Genomic DNA, 26,062 nt, shown 5'->3' on the forward strand with positions numbered 1-26,062 from the left:
AAAATAATGAACGCCTCGGTGGAATCATACAAGAAAGCGTAACCAGATGGGCACAATAAACGTCAGAACCTTATAAGAACACTTGGGGAGACTCATCGATGAAGCCTTCCTAGTGTACCCAGTGCCAGAGGGGGAAACTGCTCACTGCATTCTTAAAGAGACAACGTTAGGTGGTGTCTCGCGTCCGTCGATGCTTACAAGAAGAAGATGGAAAGTAAATGATTTCCTTACAAGTGACACTGTATCTCCCTGTTGTAACACACACACACACACACACACACACACACACACACACACACTACGTTGCGTGTGCAGCTGTAGGAGTTGGCAGAATAGACCCCGACCTTCCTTGGCCAGTTATTCTCTCTTGCCATAAAAACTGGAGCTCAAATGGGGCGAGGTTGTGATGGCCGCCCCTGGTGCTTGCAATCGAGGCTTAACTTTTCTGCAATTTTACACGTCATCCTTGAAAAAGCCCTGGTCATCCATCAATGCATCTCTCTCTCTCTCTCTCTCTCTCTCTCTCTCTTTTTTCTCTCTAGGTTTGTCTGTTTTTACTTTTTTTATCTATATCTCTTCTACCCGTCCGTCAGTCCGCCTGCCTGCCTATCTGTCTGTCTGTCTCCCCAGTTTATCATACACACACACACACACACACACACTGATTTGCTGGTGATATTCGATCATGTACCGTACTTGTGACTGTCGTGTTTACCCTGCAGTAGTGTCATGCGTCACACCACACACACACACACATCATCATCAACAAGTGACGCACAATCCAGTCGCCCACCTTGGGATGTGTGTGTGTGTGTGTGTGTGTGTGTGTGTGACTTATCTATCATCTCTAGGACCCACGAGTGTTCATTATGGGTTGTGGGCGGGTGTGGGGGGGTGTGGACGCCTTCTACACCTACCCTGAGTACCACGGGCGTTCACTGTAGGGTATGGGCGCTCCTTTACTCCTATCTCTTATCTCTGGAACCCTCGGGCGTTTACTGTGGGCGACCTCTCCACCTTTTCTGGATCCCCACACCAGTTTTTTCGGCCTGGTCTTGTTCGCTTCCTGTCGGTGGGGAACTGAGACTGGCTGCTGGTGTTCTGGGGGTAAGATTGTGTTGCATCAGCTAGGTAGTGAGTGTGAGGGAGAAGTGTGTGTTTTTTTTATTTATTAATTTAACCTTTCTGAGTATCTGAAATAAATGAAAAAATAACAAGAATTTCAACATGAATGGGAAGTGTGTATATGAGTATTAATGATGTAAAACTTGACAGACGACATACGCACATACACACAAATGCATTCATGCACATACGCACACAAACGCACTCACACACACACACACACATACAGTACACACACACACACACTACAAAGAACGAAAGCCATAGTACAGGCCTTCGAACACCTCACACTCCTTTAACCAGACCTGAGCCTAACACACCGCGTCCGAACACTAACACTGTCTGCTGACTTTAGTATACACAATTGCATTTTTTTCTAGTAGTTGAATATTATAAAAAAATAAAAATAATTTAGACATAACAACAATAATAAATAACAATGAATAAAGATGTTAGAGACGAGAAATTTAATAAAATACAGAGAAATAAGAAAATTGACTCATTAGTTTTAATTATGATATCAAGTTAGGTAGTTATCGTCTGTCTGTCTGTCTGTCTGTCTAAGGTAATAAGGTCGTGGCCGTCGGTCTGTCTGCCTGTCTGTCTGTCTGCCTGAGGTAATGAGGTCGTGGCCGGGGTCAGGTTAGGCCAAAGGCTGTTTACGGTCCAGTGACCTTAATTTTAATCTATCTATTGTGTAGGTTAGGTTAGGTTAGGTGACATCAACATTGAGGATTTAGTTAAGTTATATCATTAAAAGTATATAATCACTATATAACAGGTAACAGGTGTCATTAACAGGTAACAGGATTCCTTAACAGGTAACAGGTGTCATTAACAGGTAGCAGGCGTCATTAACAGATGTCACTAACAGGTAACATTAACAGGTGTCAGTAACAAATGTCATTAACAGGTAACAGGTGTCATTAACAGGTAACAGATGTCATTAACAAGTGTCATTAATAGGTAACATATGTCATTAACAAGTACAGATGTCATTAACAGGTAACATGTGTCATTAACAGGTAACAGGTGTCCTTAACAGGTAACAGGTGTCATTAACATGTAACAGGTGTCATTAACAGATAACAGGTGTCATTAACAGATAACAGGTGTCATTAAAAGGTAACAGATGTCATTAACAGGTAACAGGTGTCATTAAACAAGAGAGATGAAAGGCAAACAATAGACCCATGTTACTGTTCTTATACAGACCTACTTTATATAGTAGTATTGTTTATATGTAAATCTACGCTACCACACCATCGGACACAATAACTACAAAGGAATATTTCATATCCCCTACGTCGGCTTTTACAATGGTCCAATTATATAACGCTCTAAAAAAATATATGCAAATAAAAAAAAATGAAAAAAAAAAATCATAATATTTTTGGATATGCAAATTTGTAAAAAAAATAATAATAATTCATGCCACAAACGAACGGCGGCTACCAGGTCCTTTGTTGATTCCTAACACAATTGGTGGTTGTTTTGTTTACACGACACATGAACACTTTAGTAATTATTATTATTATGTTTGAGTAAAATAATAGTTTTATCGAGTTTGACGGTACAGTTTGATATTTTTCCCAACTATTTTTTTTTTTTAACCGAGATTATTATTATTAATATATTTTTATTTTGTTTATGGAAACTGATTTAGTTCTTGCAGTTGATGTTTTTATTAAGGACTGTTTCAATTTTATCCTGACTTCAGCGCTAATGTTTTTTTTTTTTTTGCTTTTGTATATTACGTGTGATTTTTGCCTCATTCTGTTTTCTTCTCAATTTTTCCTCTAATTCTGATCCTAAAACACATTATCCACGTTGAACATTAACGTCTTTTCCACGATGAACAATGGTGTGTTATCCACGTTGAACAATGATATCTTATCCACGTTGAACAATTCTATGATATCCACACTGAACGCCGGTGTCTTATCAAGTCAAGAAATAATAAAAAAAGTGAATTTCAAAAACCAAATTGAAAAAGTAAGAAAATCAAGGAACACGTTCTCATTCTTGATGTTTGTAAGCTTAGTATAACGTATTATCTTAAAATAGACCAAATATACTTCATTGTTAGATATATGAGTATGTAATCTACCACCTGCTCCTCGTAACCCGTCCTTAATGTCGAGTAATTGGCAACAGATGATATATATTAATATTAGTGTCTTTAACTCAAGTACAGTAGTTTCTGTTACGAGAGTTTGTTACATTAAACTTATACGTATTATAAAATAAATGTTTATACATATTTTTTTTAGCTTGGAAAAATTACAATGTTCTTTGATCTACTGATTCATGTTAATTTCAAGTAATAGAGGAAATTAAAGATGTGATTTTGTGAATAAAAAATCACAGTCAAAATGAAAACAAAACGAGTTACTGTTTTGTCATTCTCTAACTTGCATTAAATCAGAGTAGCAGTGGTGCAAGGACAGGTAGAGACACAGGTAATATGATATCTTCACTATGAAACTTAATACTATAAAGTAAATAGTGAAGAAGAAATAAATTATCTAACATGAAAGATAAAGTTGGTTAGGTTAGGTGCAGTAACTCGTCCTCGGGTGTTGATAAGAAGGACCTCACGTGTTCATGGGGACACCGGGTGGTGTGGTGTTCACGTGGTGCAGTAATTCGTCCTCGGGTGTTGATATGAAGGACCTCACGTGGTCATGGGGACACCGGGTGGTGTGGAGTGGTGTCACAGTACCCCACCCTACTCGGTGGTGTTGTGTTATTTCGAAGTCAGGTGTGAAGCCTACCCACTGTTGTTCCCAGGGTGGACTGATTAGTACCTCCTTGTCAGAAGATGGCGGTCAGTTCCCAGGGGTGCTTATCTCACTGGTGGGTCACGGTTCTCACTGTTACTGTCTAGTGCTGAATTCACTGGCTTAAACACGGTTCATCACTGTTCAACAATGGTCCCACTTCTTTCCCAAACGAAATTGTCACTTTTGATTATGATGATATCCTGGTGGTGAGGATGGTTCAGGGAGAGGGACTTGGGGAATGGGCCGAACATTGGCCAAGAGGGGCAACTGAGTAGCGGGAGCAGCGCCTGAATGGGTCTTGACCTTACGGTGTGTGTGTGTGTGTGTGTGTGTGTGTGCATTCTTCATTCCAGCCATCTAGTATTAAAACGAGAAAAGACGTGAAAGATTGGAGAAAAAATTACATTATCAGATTCATCTTTCGGCCGTTTAGCGTACAACATTTCCTTGTAACAACACATTTATCACAATGAGTCAGCGAGCATTAGCAAGACAGTCCTTGAAGATTAAGATTATGCATTTAGCGGGACAAACGACTCCCATTTGACAAAAGCAGATTTTCCGACTGTGAACCACACTGGATCAGGCGGCAGATCACCGGGGTCAATCACCGTGGGACGACTCTCTCTGGCGTCCTGTTGTGCCCAAAACATCCCCGTAAAAGTGAGATTCAATGATACACCACAAAAGACGAGCACCAGGAAGCGATATTCAATATGATTCTTTTAAAGACCAATGAAAAACGTCAAGCAACTCGATGACTGTGTTCTGTTTATCCTCGCTGTCCTTTGACCGTGACATTTGACCTTTCCTTGTGTCCTTAACTTTTGATGTGCCTGATTCCAAAAGAACTACTCTTGCGTAAATTTACTAATAATGACCCGAATCATTTCGTCTTTCATGTTACTGACAACCAACCAAACAGGAATGTCCGTTCAGCCGTGACATACAAAGTGCCTCTCCTTACATCGCGTTGATCAGGGTAACGAGACACTCTACAAGACCTTAAAAAAAAAAAAGATTCTCAACAGGTCAATCACATGAACGAGACTTGATAACTTTTTATTACCATGAAAAGAGAAAGTTGGTGCTGGTATCCCGCGTATTCTGACGACACATGAGGCTCAGAAGCCGGGCTACTGCACCATTATGAACACACTCAAGTATATTTGTTACGCATCATATATTTACTCTTCAAGACAAATTTACAAACATTGACTCAGGTTTAATTTCTGCTTCTGGGGTTTTCAAATGAGTTTACGCAGTTGATATTATAAAGTATTACTGCGCTTCAATAGCTAAGGTCTCAAATGATATACACTAATTAAGATTATACATTTGACATTAACCAATAATGATTACGATATGTATAATAGAATGACTGGACGAGCACGGGGTAGCTAGATACCATACACCATTAAGGGGTTGCAAATCTTACCTATACACCTTACTAACATTACAAGAAGTGTTTATAAGAACCTGGAACCATATCAGACCAAGTAACCTAACTAGGAGTGTCTTCCATCAGTTCATTATTACGTTACACTAGTCTTAACTAATAGCGAAACGTAACCAGTACAAACAAGGATTATGAGATAGTGTTTTGTTTTACCATTGGCCAATCGATATGATAGGATGTGCTAGTAGTCGAAGCATTAAAAAGAGCTTACAACTTTATGACCTAAACTGTTGTAAAACCAAACTAACTATTTCTTAGAGTAAACAATAATTGAACACAAACATGGAAGGACTTTATTTATACAGCTAGTGTGAAGTCAATGAAAAGAAATCAAAAGAAATAAAATATGTTTAAAGAAAAGTCATAAGGTTCTCCATCTTCTTCCATCAACCTCAGTGGTAATAACGTTACTCCTGTGTGGACGAGGGACTCAATAACCTTCAATATGAATGTACAGCACACTGACGTTGTGGGTACTCTCTCTCTCTCTCTCTCTCTCTCTCTCTCTCTCTCTCTCTCTCTCTCCTGCGTCACCAGCGCGTATATAACAAGTCACTGAACTTATAAACCAGTAGCAGTTCTTCTGGTGTACTATTATATCTCTGTTGAAGTCGAGGTCAGCACAAGAAAACAACAACAGTAATTCTCTGTTAAAAAAGTTGCATAGTTAGTGAGGTAGAACGGTCAAGTTGTGCTAACCATATAGATATACTGTATGTATATGTATACTTATATATATATACAATATTCATAATACCATAATAATAACAATAGTAGTAATAATATATCGTAGGTTTTAATTTTAATGTAAACTCCAAAATACATAAAACAACAGAGACAACAACAAACACTGCCTCAGTATATAATATTCTAGACTAGTTCAACAGTTCATAAAACATGACCTTCACCATTGACACAGGGACTTCAAAGGAACACTTATCACACAGACGGGCATATTGGAAAATCAATACCATAATGTATGCAATATTTATTTACTTATTTCTCAAAGGCAAATAAAGATGATAATATATGTATTCTAAGCCTCAGCTAAAACGGCTTCACTCATCTGAATATTAACGTCATTCATCTCGCACATTGTATGAGTCACTACACCAGCGAAATAACTCCACACACACACACACACACACACACACACACACACACACACACACGTAAGTAACTCGGCCAATAACAACATCAAAGGCTATACAAGAACTTTCATTCTTCACCGCGTTTACTGGGAATGTACAAAATCGCGACCTCGTTATTGCACGCTCTGAAGCTTACCAGGTCATTAGCGGAGGTGAAATACAGGTAACGAGCATATTAGCAATGTCTTGTCACTCGTTAGGGTCGTCGTTCAATTATGTGGTGGACCGATATATTGTTCTGTGGTTGAGGGTGTTGGTTAGTTTCCACCTGGCGCCCTCAGGTATGTCACAGGTACGGTACAATTAACTTAAGATATTTTCCTACTCGTTGTCACGTATTTATGGCATTATTTCGTATTTTAATGAGATAGTCTTTTGTGTTTCATTTAGGATCTGATTATATCATTATAAATAATATAAATGTTCTTCAAAATGATCAGAGAATTACTTATTGATTTCTAGGTTCCTGTTTATTGCGTCCTAATGAGTCCAAAACTATAGTAATTATTTAGGGTTCTAAAATAAAAAAAATATATATATATATATTTATAACCCTGTACATCTGTTGCAACACAAAAATTTAGATATTTGGTATTGTTTTGTGTCGAATTCATTAACTTGAAGGGTAAAAATGTGTTGATCAAACATGTCAATGGTTTAACTCTCTCTCTCTCTCTCTCTCTCTCTCTCTCTCTCTCTCTCTCGCTCTCTCACCACCAGCTAGTGATGGCTCCCCTCCCGCCACGACCTTGCTGTGTCGGCTGTACCCGTTACCCCACTTTTACCGGGAGACCAAATGTTGGGAGGGAGGAGGGAGGAGGAGGGATTCAGGTGGGGAGAGAGGAGGGATTCTGGTGGGGGGGAGGGAGTCTGGAGGGAGTCTGGATGGAGGAGGGAGTCTGGCGAGGGAGGGAGGAAGTCAAGTGGGTGGGAATCTGGTGGGGGGGGGAGTCAGGAGGGAGGAGTGAGTCTGGTGGAGGGAGGAGTGAGTCTGGCGGAGGAGGGAGTCAGGAGGGAGTCAGAAAGGGTGGATGGAGAGGTGGAAGGGTAGACGGTGTCCGGCTGTGCCCACCCTGGCATTTGTCTCAGACGTTGTGACAAACATTTGTTTATCTGTTGCCTGAAACACCATTATTCGTTCTCAATAAAGATAAGTCAGAATTATCCCCAAACCCTCCAGTCATCGCCACCAAAAGCAGTAAACAGTGCCAGGCGTTACCTTCCACCATGCAAACACACGTTTTTACTGTATGCCAAACGAGCGAACGTTTCGTCACATTCTGTCAAGTCAATCTTTTACGGAGAGAAAGTTTTCAGTGTACAGTAAGAACGTAACATGAACGACCGAGACTTTTAGACATTTTTAACATTAAGAGACACAAAGAAATATGTTTATACGTAGTGAAGGGCAGAAGAGGTTAGGTTAGGTTAGGTTAGGTTAGGTTAGGTTAGGTTAGATTAGATTAGGTTAGCTTAGGTTAGGTTAGGTTAGGTTAGGTTAGGTTAGGTTTCTTTTTTGTCAGCCCATATAACTGTAGTGAGGTGGGTGACCTTGTGTGTGATCCTGTAGGCTGTTGCTACACCATCGTCCTCTCCCTTCCGCGTGTCTCTTACACCAGTTCTCGTGACGGCGGTATGCTCCTTCTAATGTATCTAGGAATGTTGATGCATGTAAACTTCTTTTTTTCACCCTGTACAGTTGTGTGGTAGAGGCATACTGAGGTAGGTGTGGGGGTCATGCAGGTGTGGGGCCAGGTAGGTGTGGGGCGAGGTAGGTGTAGGGCCAGGTAGGTGCGGGGCCAAGTAGGTGTGGGGCCAAGCAGGTGTGGGGTCAGGTAGATGTGGGGCCAGGCAGGTGTGGGGGGTCAGGCAGCTGTTTTTTTTTGCGTTGTGACTCATTGGTTCTCGTCAAGCAAAATAAACTCGAATTTATTAATATTTGCACACACACACAAAACACACACACACACACACACACACACACACACACGCACACACAGTCGTGATGTCCCACAAGAGGTCAGTCAGGCTAATAGCTGACTTGCCCCTGACTCAGCCTACACCAGACAAAGAAATCCAACTCTATATGTGTATTTCGTTTTACTTTGGTTACCTGAACAAATCCACTGTCCGCTAGATGCCTTCAGGTATTGCTTGAAACTATAAATCACAAAGATAACAGATGAGGAGTAACATACATACATACATACATACATACATACATACATACATGCATACATATATACGAGAGTAATTTGATAGAAGGGGAATTGTGGAAGGAGAGGGAAGAGAGAATCGTGATGAATACGGGAATGACATATGAACACACGCATAGGAAGAGAAGGAGAGAAGAAAACAAACATAGGAGGAGAGAGATGAAGGGAGAAGTGAAGGTAAACAAGAAGAAGTGATGGAAAAATCTTGACTGTTGATGATGATGATGATGATTGATGATGTTTGATGATGATGATTAATAATGATGATGATGATGATGATGGCTTTCTTCCCTCATCCTCCATTTCCTCTTTTCTCTTCCTCCCTCTCTCCCACCCTTCCTTCCTCTCTCCCACCCCCACTTTCCCCCTCTCCCACCCTTTCTTCCTTCCTCCTCCTCTCTCACCCTCCCTCTCTTTTAATTTCGTCTTCTCCCCCCCCCCCACATCCCCTTCCTCCTCGCTTTCATAGCCCGGAAATACAAGTTCCGCAGCTATTTAACTCACCTTATGGTCTTCATTGTGGCGTAAGGAGGGCCAGGGGGCAGTACTCTTAGTGGCGTGGGTATAGAGTGGATGATACAGTATTTGTGGAGGCGGTGAAGAGGGTAGATGTTTACTTATGGAAATTAGGGGAGTTGGCTAATACACTTGATGGTGCATTAGGCGGGCGGGAAGAAGACGAGGTGGGGTGAGGGAGGAGAAGGGATGTTTTAGCATTGAAGGGAACACGGTGAAGGGGGGGGGGGGAAGGGGTAAGAGACCTAAGAGAGATAAAGAGAGAGAATAAGTTTATAACCTATTAGAAATTTAACTTTGGAATGAATTTATGTGAAAATATATCCCCAGGAAACACAATGACAAACAGCTTGTTTATACTTTACACTGTATGACTCGCACGTCGAAACTTACATAAGAGGAAGAGTTTATATCTGATGTCATTCCTACTTATCGTTAAATCAAAGTGTTCTTGTTCAGTATATTCTATAGGTGTCGTCATATACATATAATAAAATTAACTTTATATACTGTATTATATATCCAGTCAGGCTTAATTTATTCTCAAAGATAAAATTCGACACTAAAAATTTGGAGTCGTACTTTTGAAGACATTCCATATAACTGGTTTCTTGAATAGTTTCCCCCCATTGTAGTTTACTTCCTGTCCATCGTTTTCTATGAGTTCTTCTCGTTTTCTTCTTTCTCTTGATCTTTCTTCTCGTTTTCTTCTTTCTCTTGATCATCTTCTCGTTTTTTCTTTCTCTTGTTATTTCCTTTATTTGTATATCTTTCTTCTATCTTCCTTATCTTGAATTTTTCTTTATATCTTGTTCTTCTCCTTGCCATTTGCTTTAGATTGTGCCCCGTTTATTATTCTATTTTCTTTCTCCTCTCTTATCCCCAAATTCCTTTCTTCATCATTTCCGTTCTTCCACCTCCTGTTCCATTATCCACTCTCTCTTATTCATACTCTTTCACTATTCCTTTCTATCTCCATCCTTTATCTCTTCAACTCCTCTGACCCCTTTTCTGCCATCCCATCCTTCTTCCTCCTCCTCCTCCTCCTCCAACCTCTTCCTCCTCCTCTTCATTTGTATTCTTCTTCTTCTTTTCCCAATAACCATTCCTCCCTCCTTCTCTCCCTCCTCTTCATCTTTCATCACCTATTCCTCCCTCCTCCTCTTCCACATTACACTCCCCATTTATCATCTTCTCTCCATCTTACTCTCTTCTTTCCTCTTGTTTCTCTTTCTTTTCTTTTCTCCTCCCACCTGAACCGTGACTACCTCTTACGTAATCCTCCACCCTTAGGGAGAGGAGCAGGGAGGGAGGGAGGGACGGAGGGAGGGAGAGGAGCAGGGTGGGAGTGAGGGAGGGAGGGGGGAGAGGAGCAAGGGACGGAGAGGGAGGGAAGGGAGGGAAGGGGGGGGAAAGTTGACCTGTGTCTAACCCCTTACCTCACCTTCAGTATCCTACGACAGGTGTTGCGACAGTGGGAGGAGTTGAAGGGTGTGTGAGGGGAGGGAGAGGTGGGGGTTGGTGGGGTAGGAGGAAGAAGAAAGGTGTTGGAGAAGGAGGAGGAAGGTTGTTGCGGGGTGAAGGGGGAGAGGTGTGATGATGATGATGATGATGATGATGATGATGATGATGATGAAATCTGCATGTCAGAGAGTAGGAGTCTAGGAATGGATGAAGGGGGTAGAAAAGAGAGAGGGGGGTGAGAGGATGAGAGGGGAGGTAAGTGAGAGAGAGAGAGGTATACATCACACTCTTGTGAAGGCGACGACAACACAAGCGTAAAACCAAGCCGAGTGAACACAGTCTTTGACCCACTGAAAGGGTTTCACTTGGTAGCTCTCTCTCTCTCTCTCTCTCTCTCTCTCTCTCTCTCTCTCTCTCTCTCTCTAATATTACCTCAGCTCCAAGAATTAGTGGCCCAGGCCCTAACAATATATGAGGCTGAGAGTAGGTGAAGAACACCACCACCCTGTTTATACCACCTGGGGGGGTGGGGAGGATTAGTGGGGGAGGGTGGGGTAGTGGGTGGGTGTAGCAGTGGGGTGAGGTGGTGGGGGAGGGGGAGGGGGTGGGGTGAAAGGGTGGGGTAGGGGTAAGGGAGGGGTGGGAGGAGGGGTTGAAGCCTCATCTGCGATTTTGCGACGAATGAAAAGTTATAATTCCTAGGATTTAGAAAGAAAGAAAGAATGAAAGAAAGAAAGAAAGAAAGAAAGAAAGTAAGCTAGGAGGGGGACATGAAGGACGAAGAAGAAAAAGAACGAGAAAATGAAAATAGAATAGAAAATAAATAGATCAGTAAAAATGATTGAGAAAAATAAGGCGAAGAGAGATATCGGGAAAGAGGTTCAGAAAAATTCAAGAATATATCAGAGGGGAAGGGGGAGAAAGAGAGAGACAGAGAGACAGAGAGAGAGAGACAGAGAGACAGAGAGAGTGTGTGTGTTTTTCCTACTCTTTCCTCCTCTTCCAATCTTTCTTCTCTTATTCTTTTTGACTGTATCCTCTCCCCATGCCCTCCTATCGTCGTCCTTCCTTCCATATCTACCCATCCATCCATCTTCCCACTCCATCATCCCTCTCCATCATCCCACTCCATCATCCCTCTCCATCATCCCACTCCATTATCCCTCTCCATTATCCCTCTCCATTATCCCTCTCCATCATCCCTCTCCATCATCCCACTCCATTATCCCTCTCCATTATCCCTCTCCATCATCCCTCTCCATCATCCCTCTCAATTTCCCTCTCCATCATCCCTCTCCATCATCCCTCTCCATCATCCCTCTAGCTGCTGTCACTACTGTATTTTGTATCCCTGTTGTAGCTGCTGTAACTAGTCTTCTTTCTATCGCTGCTGCATCTGTTGTCATTACTGAATTCACTTTTAATAGTTAATTTATTGTTTCTACTGTAGTTGTTTTTATTATTGCCTTCGCTACTACTACTACTACTACTACTACTACTACTACTTCTGTTGTAGTCTGTATTAACTAATGTAGTTTGCATGTCGTAGTTGCTATTACTATAAACATTACTGTATATACTGTCGTAGTTAGTTGCTATTACTATAAACATTACTGTATATACTGTCGTAGTTAGTTGCTATTACTATAAACATTACTGTATATACTGTCGTAGTTAGTTGCTATTACTATAAACATTACTGTATATACTGTTGTAGTTAGTTGCTATTACTATAAACATTACTGTATATACTGTCGTAGTTAGTTGCTATTACTATAAACATTACTGTATATACTGTCGTAGTTAGTTGCTATTACTATAAACATTACTGTATATACTGTCGTAGTTAGTTGCTATTACTATAAACATTACTCTATATACTGTCGTAGTTAGTTGCTATTACTATAAACATTACTGTATATACTGTCGTAGTTAGTTGCTATTACTATAAACATTACTGTATATACTGTCGTAGTTACTTGCTATTACTATAAACATTACTGTATATACTGTCATAGTTAGTTGCTATTACTATAAACATTACTATATATACTGTCATAGTTAGTTGCTATTACTATAAACATTACTGTATATACTGTCGTAGTTAGTTGCTATTACTATAAACATTACTCTATATACTGTCATAGTTAGTTGCTATTACTATAAACATTACTGTATATACTGTCGTAGTTAGTTGCTATTACTATAAACATTACTGTATATACTGTCGTAGTTAGTTGCTATTACTATAAACATTACTGTATATACTGTCGTAGTTAGTTGCTATTACTATAAACATTACTGTATATACTGTCGTAGTTAGTTGCTATTACTATAAACATTACTGTATATACTGTCGTAGTTAGTTGCTATTACTATAAACATTACTGTATATACTGTCGTAGTTAGTTGCTATTACTATAAACATTACTGTATAAACTGTCATAGTTAGTTGCTATTACTATAAACATTACTGTATATACTGTCGTAGTTAGTTGCTATTACTATAAACATTGCTGTATATACTGTCGTAGTTAGTTGCTATTACTATAAACATTTTATATTAGTTGTAGTTCTTATTAGTACAACCATCTACAGTACACTAGTGTTGCCGCTACTGTTCCCTCCTCCTTTTGCTTATTATTATCATTTCTTTCCTCTATCTCACTCTTTATCTTGTTATTATCATTATTCTCTCTCCACCTCGGCTGACACGACCACAGGATAGGTACGCGAATATACACATAAAAGCTTTAAATATATAAAGATTGTTATACGTCCATCTGATTCAAGACAGAACACGACAGATCCTTACCCAACGAGCTCAGATTTTCATTCCCGAATTTTTAACCTTTGAAACCTCGGTCTCTGTAACCCTAATACTCTCGGTCTCTGAAACCCTAATACTCTCGGTCTCTGAAACCCTAATACTCTCGGTCTCTGAAACCCTAATACTCTAGGTCTCTGAAACCCTAATACTCTCGGTCTCTGAAACCCTAATACTTTAGGTCTCTGAAACCCTAATACTCTCGGTCTCTGGAACCCTAATACTCTAGGTCTTTGAAACCCTAATACTCTCGGTCTCTGAAACCTAACTACCAGTCTCTGAAACCCTAATACACACGGTCTCTGAAACCCTAATACTATCGGTTTCTCAAACGTTGAATTCACAATCTTTGAAAACTTGTTGGTCTTGTTGCTATTGTCAGATATATGCTAATGGGTGATCTTAGTTAGTTGGAACCTGTTGTATATTCAACTTCTCTGCAAGGCTTATGTAGTACAGGTAAGCATTGGGATGTTATTGTATGTGGATTTTACACCTTTACACACACACACACACACACACACACACACACACACTTAGACCCACACACTCACACACACTTAGAGACACACACACACACACACTCACTCACACCTCTACATTACCATACAAAGAAGGGGTAGAAAATATAGCGAGGATAATAAGCAACACTCATGCAACACTTAGTGACGACCAGAGACTTTCATATACCTACCGTCTTGTCAGCCTTCAGGCATATGGTGAAAACTCTTATTTAGTTTCACCCGCTAATATACTCGGTGTTACGATGATAAATTACGGATTTATGACAGGAATGTGGTGAAAGTACCGAGCTCAGATGGTAAACAAAATCACGTGGGAAAAGAAACGGTGCTAATATAACTACTCTCACTTGGTTGGGCAATTTATTATGTAGGATCCCCTCAAGCGGCAGACGGTAACTCATTTTCGGTGGAGAATGTTACTGGGTGGGGGCCTAATGATGAGAATATCCCTCCCTCCCTTCCCCTCCCTCTCACTCTCCCTTCCCTTCCCTTCATCCCTCCCCTCCCATTCCCCTCCCTCCCTTGTGAGCGGTAAAATTTGAATAGTGATGAACGTGAGGACTGATTACTATTCAACCTATCAGTCACTCAGTCAGTCAATCATCCTTCAGCCCATGTTTATGTGTCATCACGCTAATGACCGAATCATCATTATATTGCCTCACGGTCACAACTCCACCTGCTGAGGATGGTCACCTGCACACTAAGAGACATCAAGAGCAGTCAGCAGCCTCGAGCAATTTACATATTCACATAACTTTCTAGTCCAGGGGAAAATTGTTGATGCACTTGTGAAATATGATTACAAAACAGAGTAAAAATAATGTAAAAGTGTAATGGTTGTTTTTCCTTTGATTACATTCACTTGGGCTGCTTGTCATTAATTGCCCAAGTTGGTGGGTGACGTAGGAGCACTGGACTTAGGTGAGATTGAGAGGGAAGTAATAGGGAGAGGGGGAGATAAAGAGGTGGAAGGCTAAGTATAAGGGGAGGGAAGGAGAGAGAGAACAAGGAAGAAAGCTAAGTAGACGGAGTGAGTGAGGGAGGGAGGGAGGGAGGGAGGGAGTATATACTGTATACCAAACAGCTGACATCATTACTACACGTGAGGAGTAACACACACAGATAACTAGGGAAAATATCAGCCATTGCATCAAGAGTTTTATTTACACAATCTCTCTCTCTCTCTCTCTCTCTCTCTCTCTCTCTCTCTCTCTCTCTCTCTCTCTCTCTCTCTTTCCCATCTTTCATTTCCATCTGTCTTTCATATCTGTCTTTCCTGTTTACCTTTCATAATTTTGTCTGTCTGTCTGTCATATTTCTCAACATAGCGATAAGAGAAGGGGACAAGAGAGGGAGAAAGAGGTTGGGGGAATAGTAGAATGAGTGAGGAAACGATTGATAGAGTAAGGGACGAAGAGAAGGAGGCAAGGATGACAGATAGACAGACAGACAGAGAGACACGACCAAACGTTTACTCAACATGAAAAAGGATACATTGTAAGGTGGTCAGATTTATTATGGTAGCTACACGTGGAGGGTATATACAGTATATGTCGTTGTCGTGTTTATTGTTTTACTTTTTATTTGTCTGTCAATTTCTTTCCTCTCTTATTCCATTTTATCGTTGTTTATTTTATTTCCCATATTTCTTCATTTTTAGACTCTCTCTCTCTCTCTCTCACTCTCTCTCTCTCTCTCTCTCTCTCTCTCTCTCTCTCTCCATAATAACTTTCTCTTTTGTCAGAATCAAGACCTTATCCAGGAAGAGTCTGGTTAACGTGAAACATTATCCGAAAACTCTCTCTATCATCATCATCATTATCATTATCATTGTCATCATCATCATTATTATTGTTATCATTATCATCATCATTATCATCATCACCTCTCTTTCTCGTTTTCTTCTACAACAGTTCTTTCCTCACTTTACCTGTACACAATTTCTTTGGTATTTGGTCTAATAAATCTTTTCCTATCTCGTGGGATCCAGTTCAGACTCGTTGGGCCTCTGTTAATATCTCTTCATTTCCTTCCTTTATAAACTGGTGTCATGTGAGTTAGCTTTGAATCCTTACTCGTTTTCAATTCTGTCTCACTCGATATTAAGTGGCCATATTACCTTCGTCAGAGGAAACGATATGATGGAAGGTTACAACACTGAAATATTTCCTCGTTGAGTGTGATATTATCTTTTAATTGTCCTTCTTTAATTTCTTCTCTTCCTTCCTCCTTCCTTTTCATCTCTCTAAGTTTTTTGTCTCTCTCCCTTTCCCTCCTTCCTCTCTCCTTTCTTCCTCCCTTCTGTTTTCTACCTTCCTTACATTCCATCTTCTGACAATCCAGGGCTGAAACCGTCGGATGCAGCATGATGGCAAATACTCTCTCTTATGTTTACTGATGATGAACGTCCTAAGCTGGTGTGACACGCGCGATAACAACCGATAAAACCGATCGAAAAAAAGGGCCAAAAATTATAAAATCGATAATAAAAGGCAAATATAAAATATGCGTAGAAAATAATCGACGAAAAATAATTGATATCTCTTTTAAATCATCCCCAAAACACGAAATGCGGAAGTGTTTACGATTGGGCGTTGGGAGCCGTTCGTGTTTGCGTGTTATCCGAGAGGTTTGTGTGAGACGACCCTTGTCACTACTCCACTGTCTAACTCTTCTCTTAAGGTTCTTCTTGTATGGCATGATGCTTGCATAGCCTCCTATTGGAAAAATTATTCATTAATCTTAATTTATTTAGAATCGGTTATAGTAAACTTTAAAAATCTAACAAAATGTCTAATAACGTGATCTTGTTTATATATCTGTATGTAAATATAATTATGAAGAAGATTGCAATATATCATCTTTAAGTGATTTTCAAAGCATTCAAATAGTTTTCAAATGTAGAATAGATACCAGTTTTTTTTTTTTTTAAGTTTTAGAAGAATTTTTTAAACACTTTGCTAATCTGTTGTCATAATGCGTGTAGTGACAGTCGTTCTCTCGTCATTCCAGTGCGCAACCCGACACCAAAAGAAATAATTGCCCAACTGCTGCTCCGTCGGGCCCAAAAGGGGAACCTCACACCAGGCCCTGTCTTCCGCCGCACTGACCTCACTGATGAAGGAGAAGGTGACGGAGGAGGTGGTGGTGGAGGTGGAGATGGTAGTGTTGGAGGGGATGGAGTAGAAAGTAGTAGTAGTAGTGCTGGAGGAGGAGTAGGAGGGAATGATGGTGGAGGAGGAAATGGAATTGGAGGTGGAAATGGAGGTAAAAGAGTAAATGGAATTGGAGGAGGAAGAAGAAGAATTATCGAGTCGACCCGCCATGAAGTGGAGGACGTGGCCAATCTCGTCACTAATGAAGGTTGTTATAATATGTTGTTGTTATCACCCGCTGTACATAAGGCTGGATAATTATGCATGTACAAAATATTGCTCTCCCCAACCTTCCTCTTAGCCGTGCACGTAACAAGCATGAACTAGCGATTTAAGAATGCATGTGTAGCTGTAATTTATGAGGAGCCTAAACAATCAAGTAACTCATATCTATAATAATAAGTACACACGTATATGCAATGTAACATACAGTTTAATAGTTTTTACTTACATGTGGGTAATACAAGCTGTTTGTGCACACACACACGCACGCACACACACACACACACACACACACACACACACACAAACACATACACACACAAACACACAAACACATACACACAAAACTACTACTTTGCTGTCACTCGGAATCGAGTATGACGATCATCCAGCTATGATACAATGATGTGAGTTATTAGTGATGTCACCTTCATTGGTGAGCTTTGAGGTGACTAAAGAGCCCGATACGGGACCGGCAGAGTTGTTCACAGATGTTGCACATGTGGAGGACTACATTGAGTGCGGAAGGGGCGGTGGCAGCGTCTTCCCGGCGTTGGCGCTTGTCTGCCTCTGTTTGCAGCCGGGCTAACTCGAAAGTATTGACTCCTCCTGGTGCCCCTCCAAGTTTTACAATGTGGAGTAATCGTCTCCCAGGTGAGGGGGTCGATTTGGCACTTTTTTCAAGTTTGTCTTAAGATTATCCATATACTTTTTCAGTTGCTCACCAGCGTTACGTTTACTATTCGTTAGGTAACTGTAAAGTAGCTGCTTTGGCAGTCCATGCGGATAACATGGCCAGTCTGGCGTAGTTGTTCATGAAAAATGGTAGCCTCGATGCTCCTACAGTTAGTGACAGCAAGAATACTTGCATTTTTTCTCTTGTCTTCCCAGCGAACTCGGAGGATGGAACGTAGACTACGTTGGTGGAAGTTTTCAAGTGCCTTGAGGTGCCTCCTGTATGTGACCCACGTCTCGATGCCATATTGCAGGGTGGGGAGGACCACAGCTCAATATACGCGTAACTTTGTACATAATTTCAGCTCCATACAGCTAAAGACACGGTTACGTAGTCTGCCAGACGCTTGAGATGCACATCTGATCCAATGCTGAATCTTTTCATCGATGACCACAGTGGCGGACAGGTGGGAGCCGAGATACCGAAAGTGGGCAACATTAGAGAGGGTAGTACCATTAAGCTGGATGGGTGGTGGAGGTGTGTCTGAACCAGGGACAGGTTGAAAGAGAATCTGAATCTTACGTACTTTCACCTGAAGGCCTAAGTGTGCATACGCATCTCCTGTAGGACGCTCTCAGTATGAGCAAAAAGAGCGAGGTCGTGTGCATACTGAAGTTCAATAATGAAAGCTGCCGACACCTTTGTTCTTTCCTGGAGTAGTCTTATGTTGAAAAGACCCTTCATCCGGTACTCGATGTCCATCCCGCTGGCTAAATTGGCACTGGCACGACTAAGGAAGGCAGCCAAGAAAATGGAAGAGAGAGTTGGTGCCAGTACACACCCTTGCATAACCCCGGTTTGGATAGGGAAGAACTCAAACTGAGTGCCATTGTGCAGAACACTGCCGTTTATGCTATCGTGGAGTTGCCTCACAATGACGATGAACTTTTTTTATGGGGTGGGGGGGGGCAGCCAAAACGGCTGAGGGTCCACCAGAGGGCTTCCCTGTTGACCGAGTCGAAGGCCTTGGTTAGGTCGATGAAAGCCATGTACAGGTCATGACGCTGTTCCCTGGACTATTCCTGTATCTGGCGGGTAGCAAAGATCATGTCAGTGGTGTCACGTGAGGGTCTAAGGCCACATTGAGATTGTGGGAGGAAGTTTTCCGCTTCAGGAAGAAGTCTGTTTACGAGGACTCGGGCAAAAATGTTGCCAGCTACAGACAGCAGCGAGATCCCGCGGTAGTTGCCACAGTCTAACCGGTCTCCCTTGTTTTTATAAATATTGACGATGGAGGCGTCTTTAAGAGCTTGGGGGGGGATTTCCTTCTTTTCCCATATATTCTCCAGGAGAGAGTGGAGACGGCTGGTAAGCAGAGATCCTCCTGCCTTATACACCTCGGCAGGGATTCCATCAGGCTCTGAGGCTTTGTTTCTTTCATCTGTTTGATGGAAGCAGCTACCTCATCCAGTGATGGAGGATAGCTGAGGTGGGTCAGCTGTGGATGCTGAGGGGCCTGCTGGGTAGTCAGGACATCCACACCAGTGTTTCGGTTGAGCAGTGAATGGTAGTGCTCTTTACAGCACTGAAGTAGGCCTGCGTCGTCCTTAATTATGGAGTTACCGTTGGATGAGAGGAGGGGGGCTGCGGCACGAGTGATTGGCCCATAAAATGTTTTGGTGGAATTGAAAAAATCGCGCGCCTTGTGCTGATCTGCACATTTTTGTGTTTCACATGCTTTATTTTTAAACCAGTCATTCTTTAGATTGAGAATTTCCCGCTAGGCTACAGCTTTCGTCTTGCGGAAGGTATCAGCTTTGGTCCGCGACTGATGGTTGTTCTGACAGTCAATTAAAGCAGTACGTTAATCATTGATGAGTACATTGATTGTCGGGTCATATTGTGAGTAAAGACTCCCGGCAGTCATCTCTGCCTGTCCCCGTCGCCACTCGTCCGTCGCCATAGGACTTTTGGGGGTATAGGGGTTTGATGATGAAGAGAGGTATGATGAGCTGGATGATGGCTGCACGTAAGTTGATTTATGTGGTGTGGCAGGAGCGCAAGTTGAAACAACACATCTTGGCTCTCCCTTTTCCTGGTCCAGTGGTGGAAGTGTTGCAACGACTGGGGAGAGGGAGAGTTGCAATGGACTGCTGATAGCTCAGTTTGTTGGGTTTCGCCTGAGTAGCCTGTCCATCAGGCATTGCCTTCATCCGCCGGTGTAGTCATTAGGTTTCCATGGTGGTCACCTCTTCCGCCTATAATGCCGTTGGGGTCTTGTTGGAGCTCTGTAAACATGTCTGCCTGATGCGGGCTCCACCGCAGATTTTTCGTTCGGGATTTACTCCCGTAGCCTTATACCTACCAAGGTTAATCTGCAAGGCAGCGGGGCAATGCCAGGACGTGTCGACATGCCAGTGGGCCTATGCGCTGTCTCTCTGGGACCCACTGCTACTCAGAGATCCCCTGCTGGTCTAACCTGGGCCCACGAGGCACCCAAGTACCGTGTGTTGCCACGAAGAGACACAGCAGGAGTCTTGATGGTGAGGAGGATGTGTACTGGCAGGGGACGACCTATGCAAGTTGCTTCCCAGTTCGCCACGAGGGCTAGCCTGCGGCGGTAGCTGAAAGCAAGAGGGAGCAAGCAATGCCTGCACCTTAACAATAACAGAATGCTGCTACATTAGACGCAATACACCACCCTGTGTACACACACACACACACACACACACACACACACACACACACACACACACACACACACAATTAGTTTCCACATACATTTCATACGTGTACCAGGCTAGAGAAAGAGTTATCACATCAATATATTTCAATTTTTTTATAATCTTTTCATATAATATTTTCTAAATCAGTTGTTATTATTTTTTTCTTAAGACTGTATTAAGAATTTGACACATATGTATCCAATTAATCAAGATAACACGTATAAATGATCAGGATTTTCTGTGGTCTTTGATGTGGTCAGGTGAAAGCCTCGGTGTTTCACATGTGTCTCTGTCTGATTACTTTTGTTTCCATCTGATTGGTAATATTATAGCTACACTGACCTCGACGAGTACAGTTTATTATGAGTGAATAAAGCTTCTTGTTTATTAGGATGGATGAAGTTTATTATTATCTGGATGTTTGAGTAAATGAAGAGAACATTATTATTATTATTATTATTATTATTATTATTATCATTATTATTATTATTACTATTATTGTTATATTATTATTATATTTTTATTGAACATTTTTGTGGAAAATTATATGAAATAAATATTATATCTTCCCTTAAGAGATTAGTTAGAAAGCTGAACACCGCGAAAAGCAATAGATATTTTTTATTTATTTTTTTTTACGAAAGTATGAAAGTCAGAGAAAATTTGAAAATTATCTAAGTGGTAGAAATTCTGAGTAAAATTTCACCATTCAAGGTAATTATGTCATCTTCTCTTGCCAGTTTATTCAGCCATAACCTGAACCCAAATGTCCTTGGCTCAACTATCGGAACACAAACGATCATTATAGTTTACTCAATCGCTAACGAGTGGGAATCCAATTATCCTGCCTGTAATAGCTTCTTCCATCTTCTCATTCCTCTGTTTCCCACATTTATTTTTCCTCTCTCTCTCTCTCTCTCTCTCAGATAGCGTGAATTTTGTTGAGGTGGAGTGTGTGTGTGTGTGTGTGTGTGTGTGTGCGTGTGTGTGCGTGTGTGTGTGTGTGTGTGTGTGTGTGTATTATTCCTATGTCTTCTCATTCAACCTGATCGACTATTTACATGCTTCTTGTCTGCCCATTTGTCCCTCTGTCTCTCTCTCTCTCTCTATTCCTTTATCACCCATATATCCCTCAGGACATCTATATATACTGTAGTACTATATATCTCTACCTATAGGGCCTATCTGTTTCTTATCCCATAGGCCTATAACACTATTCCAGACATTTTTCTACTTGAATTTATGTATTACTCTACATTAAGTGGTAAAACGAAACGAGTATATAAATGGTTTAGTTTCCCGAGCCCAAGAAACCAATGAAACGTGCAATACATTAATGAGCACCTCCAGCCTCTTTCCCTTCCTCCCACCCTCGTCCTGCCTCCCCGTCCACCCTCCCTTCCTCCCACCCTCATCCCGTACCTCCCCGTCCACCCTCCCTCCCACCCCTCGTCCCATGCCTCTCGTCCACCTCCCTTCCTCCCCCCTCGTCCCGTACCTCCCTGTCCATCCTCCTTCCTCCCACCCTCGTCCCCCGTCCACCCTCCCTCCCTCCACCCTCGTCCCTCCCGTCCCCTCCCCTTCCTCCCACCCTCGTCCCCCTCCCCGTCCACCCTCCTTCCTCCCACCGTCGTCCCATGCCTCCTCGTCCACCCTCCCATCCCCAACCCTCGTCCCGTACCTCCCCGTCCACCCTCCATCCCCAACCCTTCCCCTACCTCCCGTCCACCCCTCGCATCTCCAACCCTTCCCCTACCTCCCCGTCCACCCCTCCCATCCCCAACCCTTCCCCTACCTCCCTCTCCCGATACTGCAGGAATCTGAGCTTGATCTCGTGGGAAATCACAACCAAAGCGGGAACACGACAAGACCTGCATCTCCTAAAATGATCTGGGAGGAGATGGCAGCAGGATGGAGGCGTAGGAATCGAATTAGTCCCCAAGATGCTATGACGGATTAGTTTTTTTTTTTTTTTTGTAGATTGGTGTCGTAAATACTGTGATTATTGTTGTTATTGTTGTTATTATCATTGTTATTGTTATTATTATTTGGGTTGTTATTGTTATTAATATTGTTACTGTTATTGTTATTATTATTATTGTTAGTTGTTATTATTATTATTATTATTATTATTATTATTATTATTATTATTATTATTATTATTATTTTATTGTTATTATTAGTAGTAGTAGTTATTGTTTTTATTTTTATTATTGTTATTATTATAGTAGTGGTAGTAGTAGTAGTAGTAGTAATAGTAGTAATAGTAGTAGTAGTAGTATTGTTACTTCCAAAATTACGTGAATTTGTTATTGTTTTATTGATTGCATCATTTATTTACCTGCTTAAGTACCTCGTTAGCGATGTTTACTCTTACCACGCTTATCTCCACCACCACTAGCCATCACTACCACAACCAAGATACTCACTACCATCATTCCCAACAATATCAGCACCAGGATACTTAACTATTACCACCATAACCACCATCAACCACTAACTATTACCAACACTATTGCCACTACTACCACCACCATCAAGACACTAACTATTACCACCACCACAACTACTACCAACACCATTACCACCACCACCACCAGCACTACCACCAACACCATTACCACCACTACCACTACTAATACCAACACCATTACCACCACTAACACCATTACCACCACTACTACTACCACCACAACTACCACCAACACCATTACCACCACTACTACCACCACCAACACCATTACCACCATCAGGACACTCACCCCATCACCATGAAACCGCTTTTATTACCCTCTCCACCAACACACAATCTAATTATCTGTTGTCGCCTCAAATCGGGTAAGTGCATCAGATCGCCTCCCAGGAATGCAAAACAACTTCATAATAGGTATCAGGGCGCATTATACCACACAGGTCCTCGTTGGTGGTCAGGAGGCAATTGCTCCGGGTTTTGTCATTCCAAAGGGCGAAGGAAACGAGAATGAAGGAGGAAAAGACAGACAGACAGACAGACAGACAGACAGATAGACAGGGTGTGGACGGGATGTATCGTATAAATATGTGTCATGTCATTCAATCTTCATGTTCTCTTTTGGTGATTTATTTTCACTTTTCATCTTTTTCCTTATCTCGTTTACTGCGTCTCTCTCTCTCTCTCTCTCTCTCTCTCTCTCTCTCTCTCTCTCTCTCTCTCTCTCTCTCTCTCTGCCACCTTTCCATCTAGTTAATTCTTCTTCTTTGTTTTTCCTCACCTTATACCCATCACCCCCGCCTCCTCACCCCACACCCTCCCCACTCATACCAATCACCTCCATTTCTCACCCCCCTTCCCCTTATACCACTGCCTGACATCTCCCCTAAGCTATAACATGATCCCCGAATTATTGAAAAAGAATCCAGGTTTTCCCTTTATATATTTTTGTTTTTCTTCGTCCTCTCTATCTCTCTGTTTCTCTGTCTCTCAATGTCTCTCTCTCTCATTTCTCTTTCACTATTCCCTCTTCCCTCCTCTCTCTCCATAGTCCCTCTTACCTTCTTACTCCCTCACTCTCAATTTTCTCCCCACCTCCTCCCTCCTCCTCTCTTATTTCTTCCACAATTCAAAATCCTTACCATCGTCCCTCTACCACCACCTCCTCTCCCTCTCCTCCTCCCCCCCAGTGACGTAAAATAGGTTGTCATTCCGCCTCCGGATTTGCGATAAATATCTTCATAAAACTAATGAGGTCAAAAATGATACCACGTATACCCTCCCATCCTTTTCCCTTCTTTCTTTTCTTCCTTCATTCCTTTTTCCTTCCCATTCTTCCTCCTCCTTTTCCTTCCATTCTTCCTCCTCCTTTACCCTCACCCTCTCTTTTGAACTTCTTTTTTGTCCTTTCTTTCTTACCTCTTTGTTTCCTCCTCTTTTTCTCCTCCTTTTCTCTCTTTACCGAATTCCCTTTTCCATTATCCCTGTCCTACTTCTCTCCTCTCTCTTTTAACCTAATTTAACTCCCTTCCCTTATCCTATCTTCTTCACCATTCTCTCTTCCCTTTCATTGTTCCCCCTCGTTTCTTCTACATCATCAGTCTTCTGTTCCTCCACTCTTTCCTCATTTTCTAGGATAATCTCTCTCTCTCTCTCTCTCTCTCTCTCTCTCTCTCTCTCTCTCTCTCTCTCTCTCTCTCAACCCATTAAGTCAATTACACGGTCAGTCAGATCACAATTTTGGTGTTTCATAGTAAAAGTATTGACCCGGTAGAGTAAACAGGGGCTATTATGTACTATTTTCCATTCATTAGTATAGGTGATTCCACGACAAGACTTTCACTCATTCACAAGACTCAAGATTATTGACAAATACACTGTTTTACCTGGACAAGTTTAGTTATCTATTAAGGAATTGAACTACCTGTTAATTGGTTAAAGTATTACGTGACTGAGGATTCGTGAGGTTCTTAAAATATGTGAGAAACCTCGTGTACTTATGAGGTGAAGCACCGAGTCAAGCAGCGACTCGAGAGCTGGCTGAAAGTTGGGCGATTGGAAAAAAAAATCAATCAATGTAGGTCTTAAGTTATTGAGGCTCCTGGGGTACTCCTCTACGAAACACCATGGGGTATTTACATGTATCAATATGTAGTGAAAGACACACACACACACACACACACACATTCATAAAAAATATTGTGATTAGAGTTCATTAAAGTTCACATCATCAGAGAAAAATATAAATTTCACTCGATGATTTAAGCCAGGGAAAGATTTTAGCATCTGACATCTTTAATGTTTAGTCTTAAGAAAGAGACAATTATGTTGCTCTCGTAAGACTCCGCCTTCTTGTAAAGGTTGAGAAGCTTACATGACAGATGGATAAAGAACGTGGGAGGGAAGAGGATTGTGTGTGTGTGTGTGTCAATGTTTTTATATATACAATATATTCAAACCTGCGAGAAAACAAAACACGACATTAACAGTACTATACCAAGTAGTTGCTTATAAAACAAAACACATATTTTAACTGTATTACATAATAGTAGAGAGTAGTAATTACCCGCTTAAAATACTAATAACATTAAAGTAGCCGTAATTACTAAGTGTAATGTTTATTTATTATTTTTTTTGGAGGGAGGGTAAGTTAGTTGTGCATTGTTTGTGTATTGTCTGAGAGCTGCCATGACACCTATAATGTTGCCCCGCCTCGCTCTGTTTGTTGCATGTGTCAGTCAT

The 26,062-nt window shown here is 41.5% G+C and overlaps 1 protein-coding gene across 2 annotated transcripts in view; it reads left to right on the forward strand.

The window, feature by feature from the left end:
- LOC121874853 (collectin-10-like) overlaps window positions 1–26,062 on the forward strand; it is a 70,175-nt gene that overhangs the window by 4,583 nt on the left and 39,530 nt on the right. For both annotated transcript variants that reach the window (XM_042379140.1, XM_042379139.1), the window contains exon 2: window positions 17,084–17,434. In XM_042379140.1, coding sequence (XP_042235074.1) covers window positions 17,084–17,434 — 351 coding nt within the window. The remainder of the gene's footprint in view (window positions 1–17,083; window positions 17,435–26,062) is intronic.

Source organism: Homarus americanus, unplaced genomic scaffold, assembly GCF_018991925.1.
Source record: "Homarus americanus isolate GMGI-L3 unplaced genomic scaffold, GMGI_Hamer_2.0 scaffold56009, whole genome shotgun sequence".
In the NCBI taxonomy this organism is placed as follows: Eukaryota; Metazoa; Arthropoda; class Malacostraca; order Decapoda; family Nephropidae; genus Homarus; species Homarus americanus.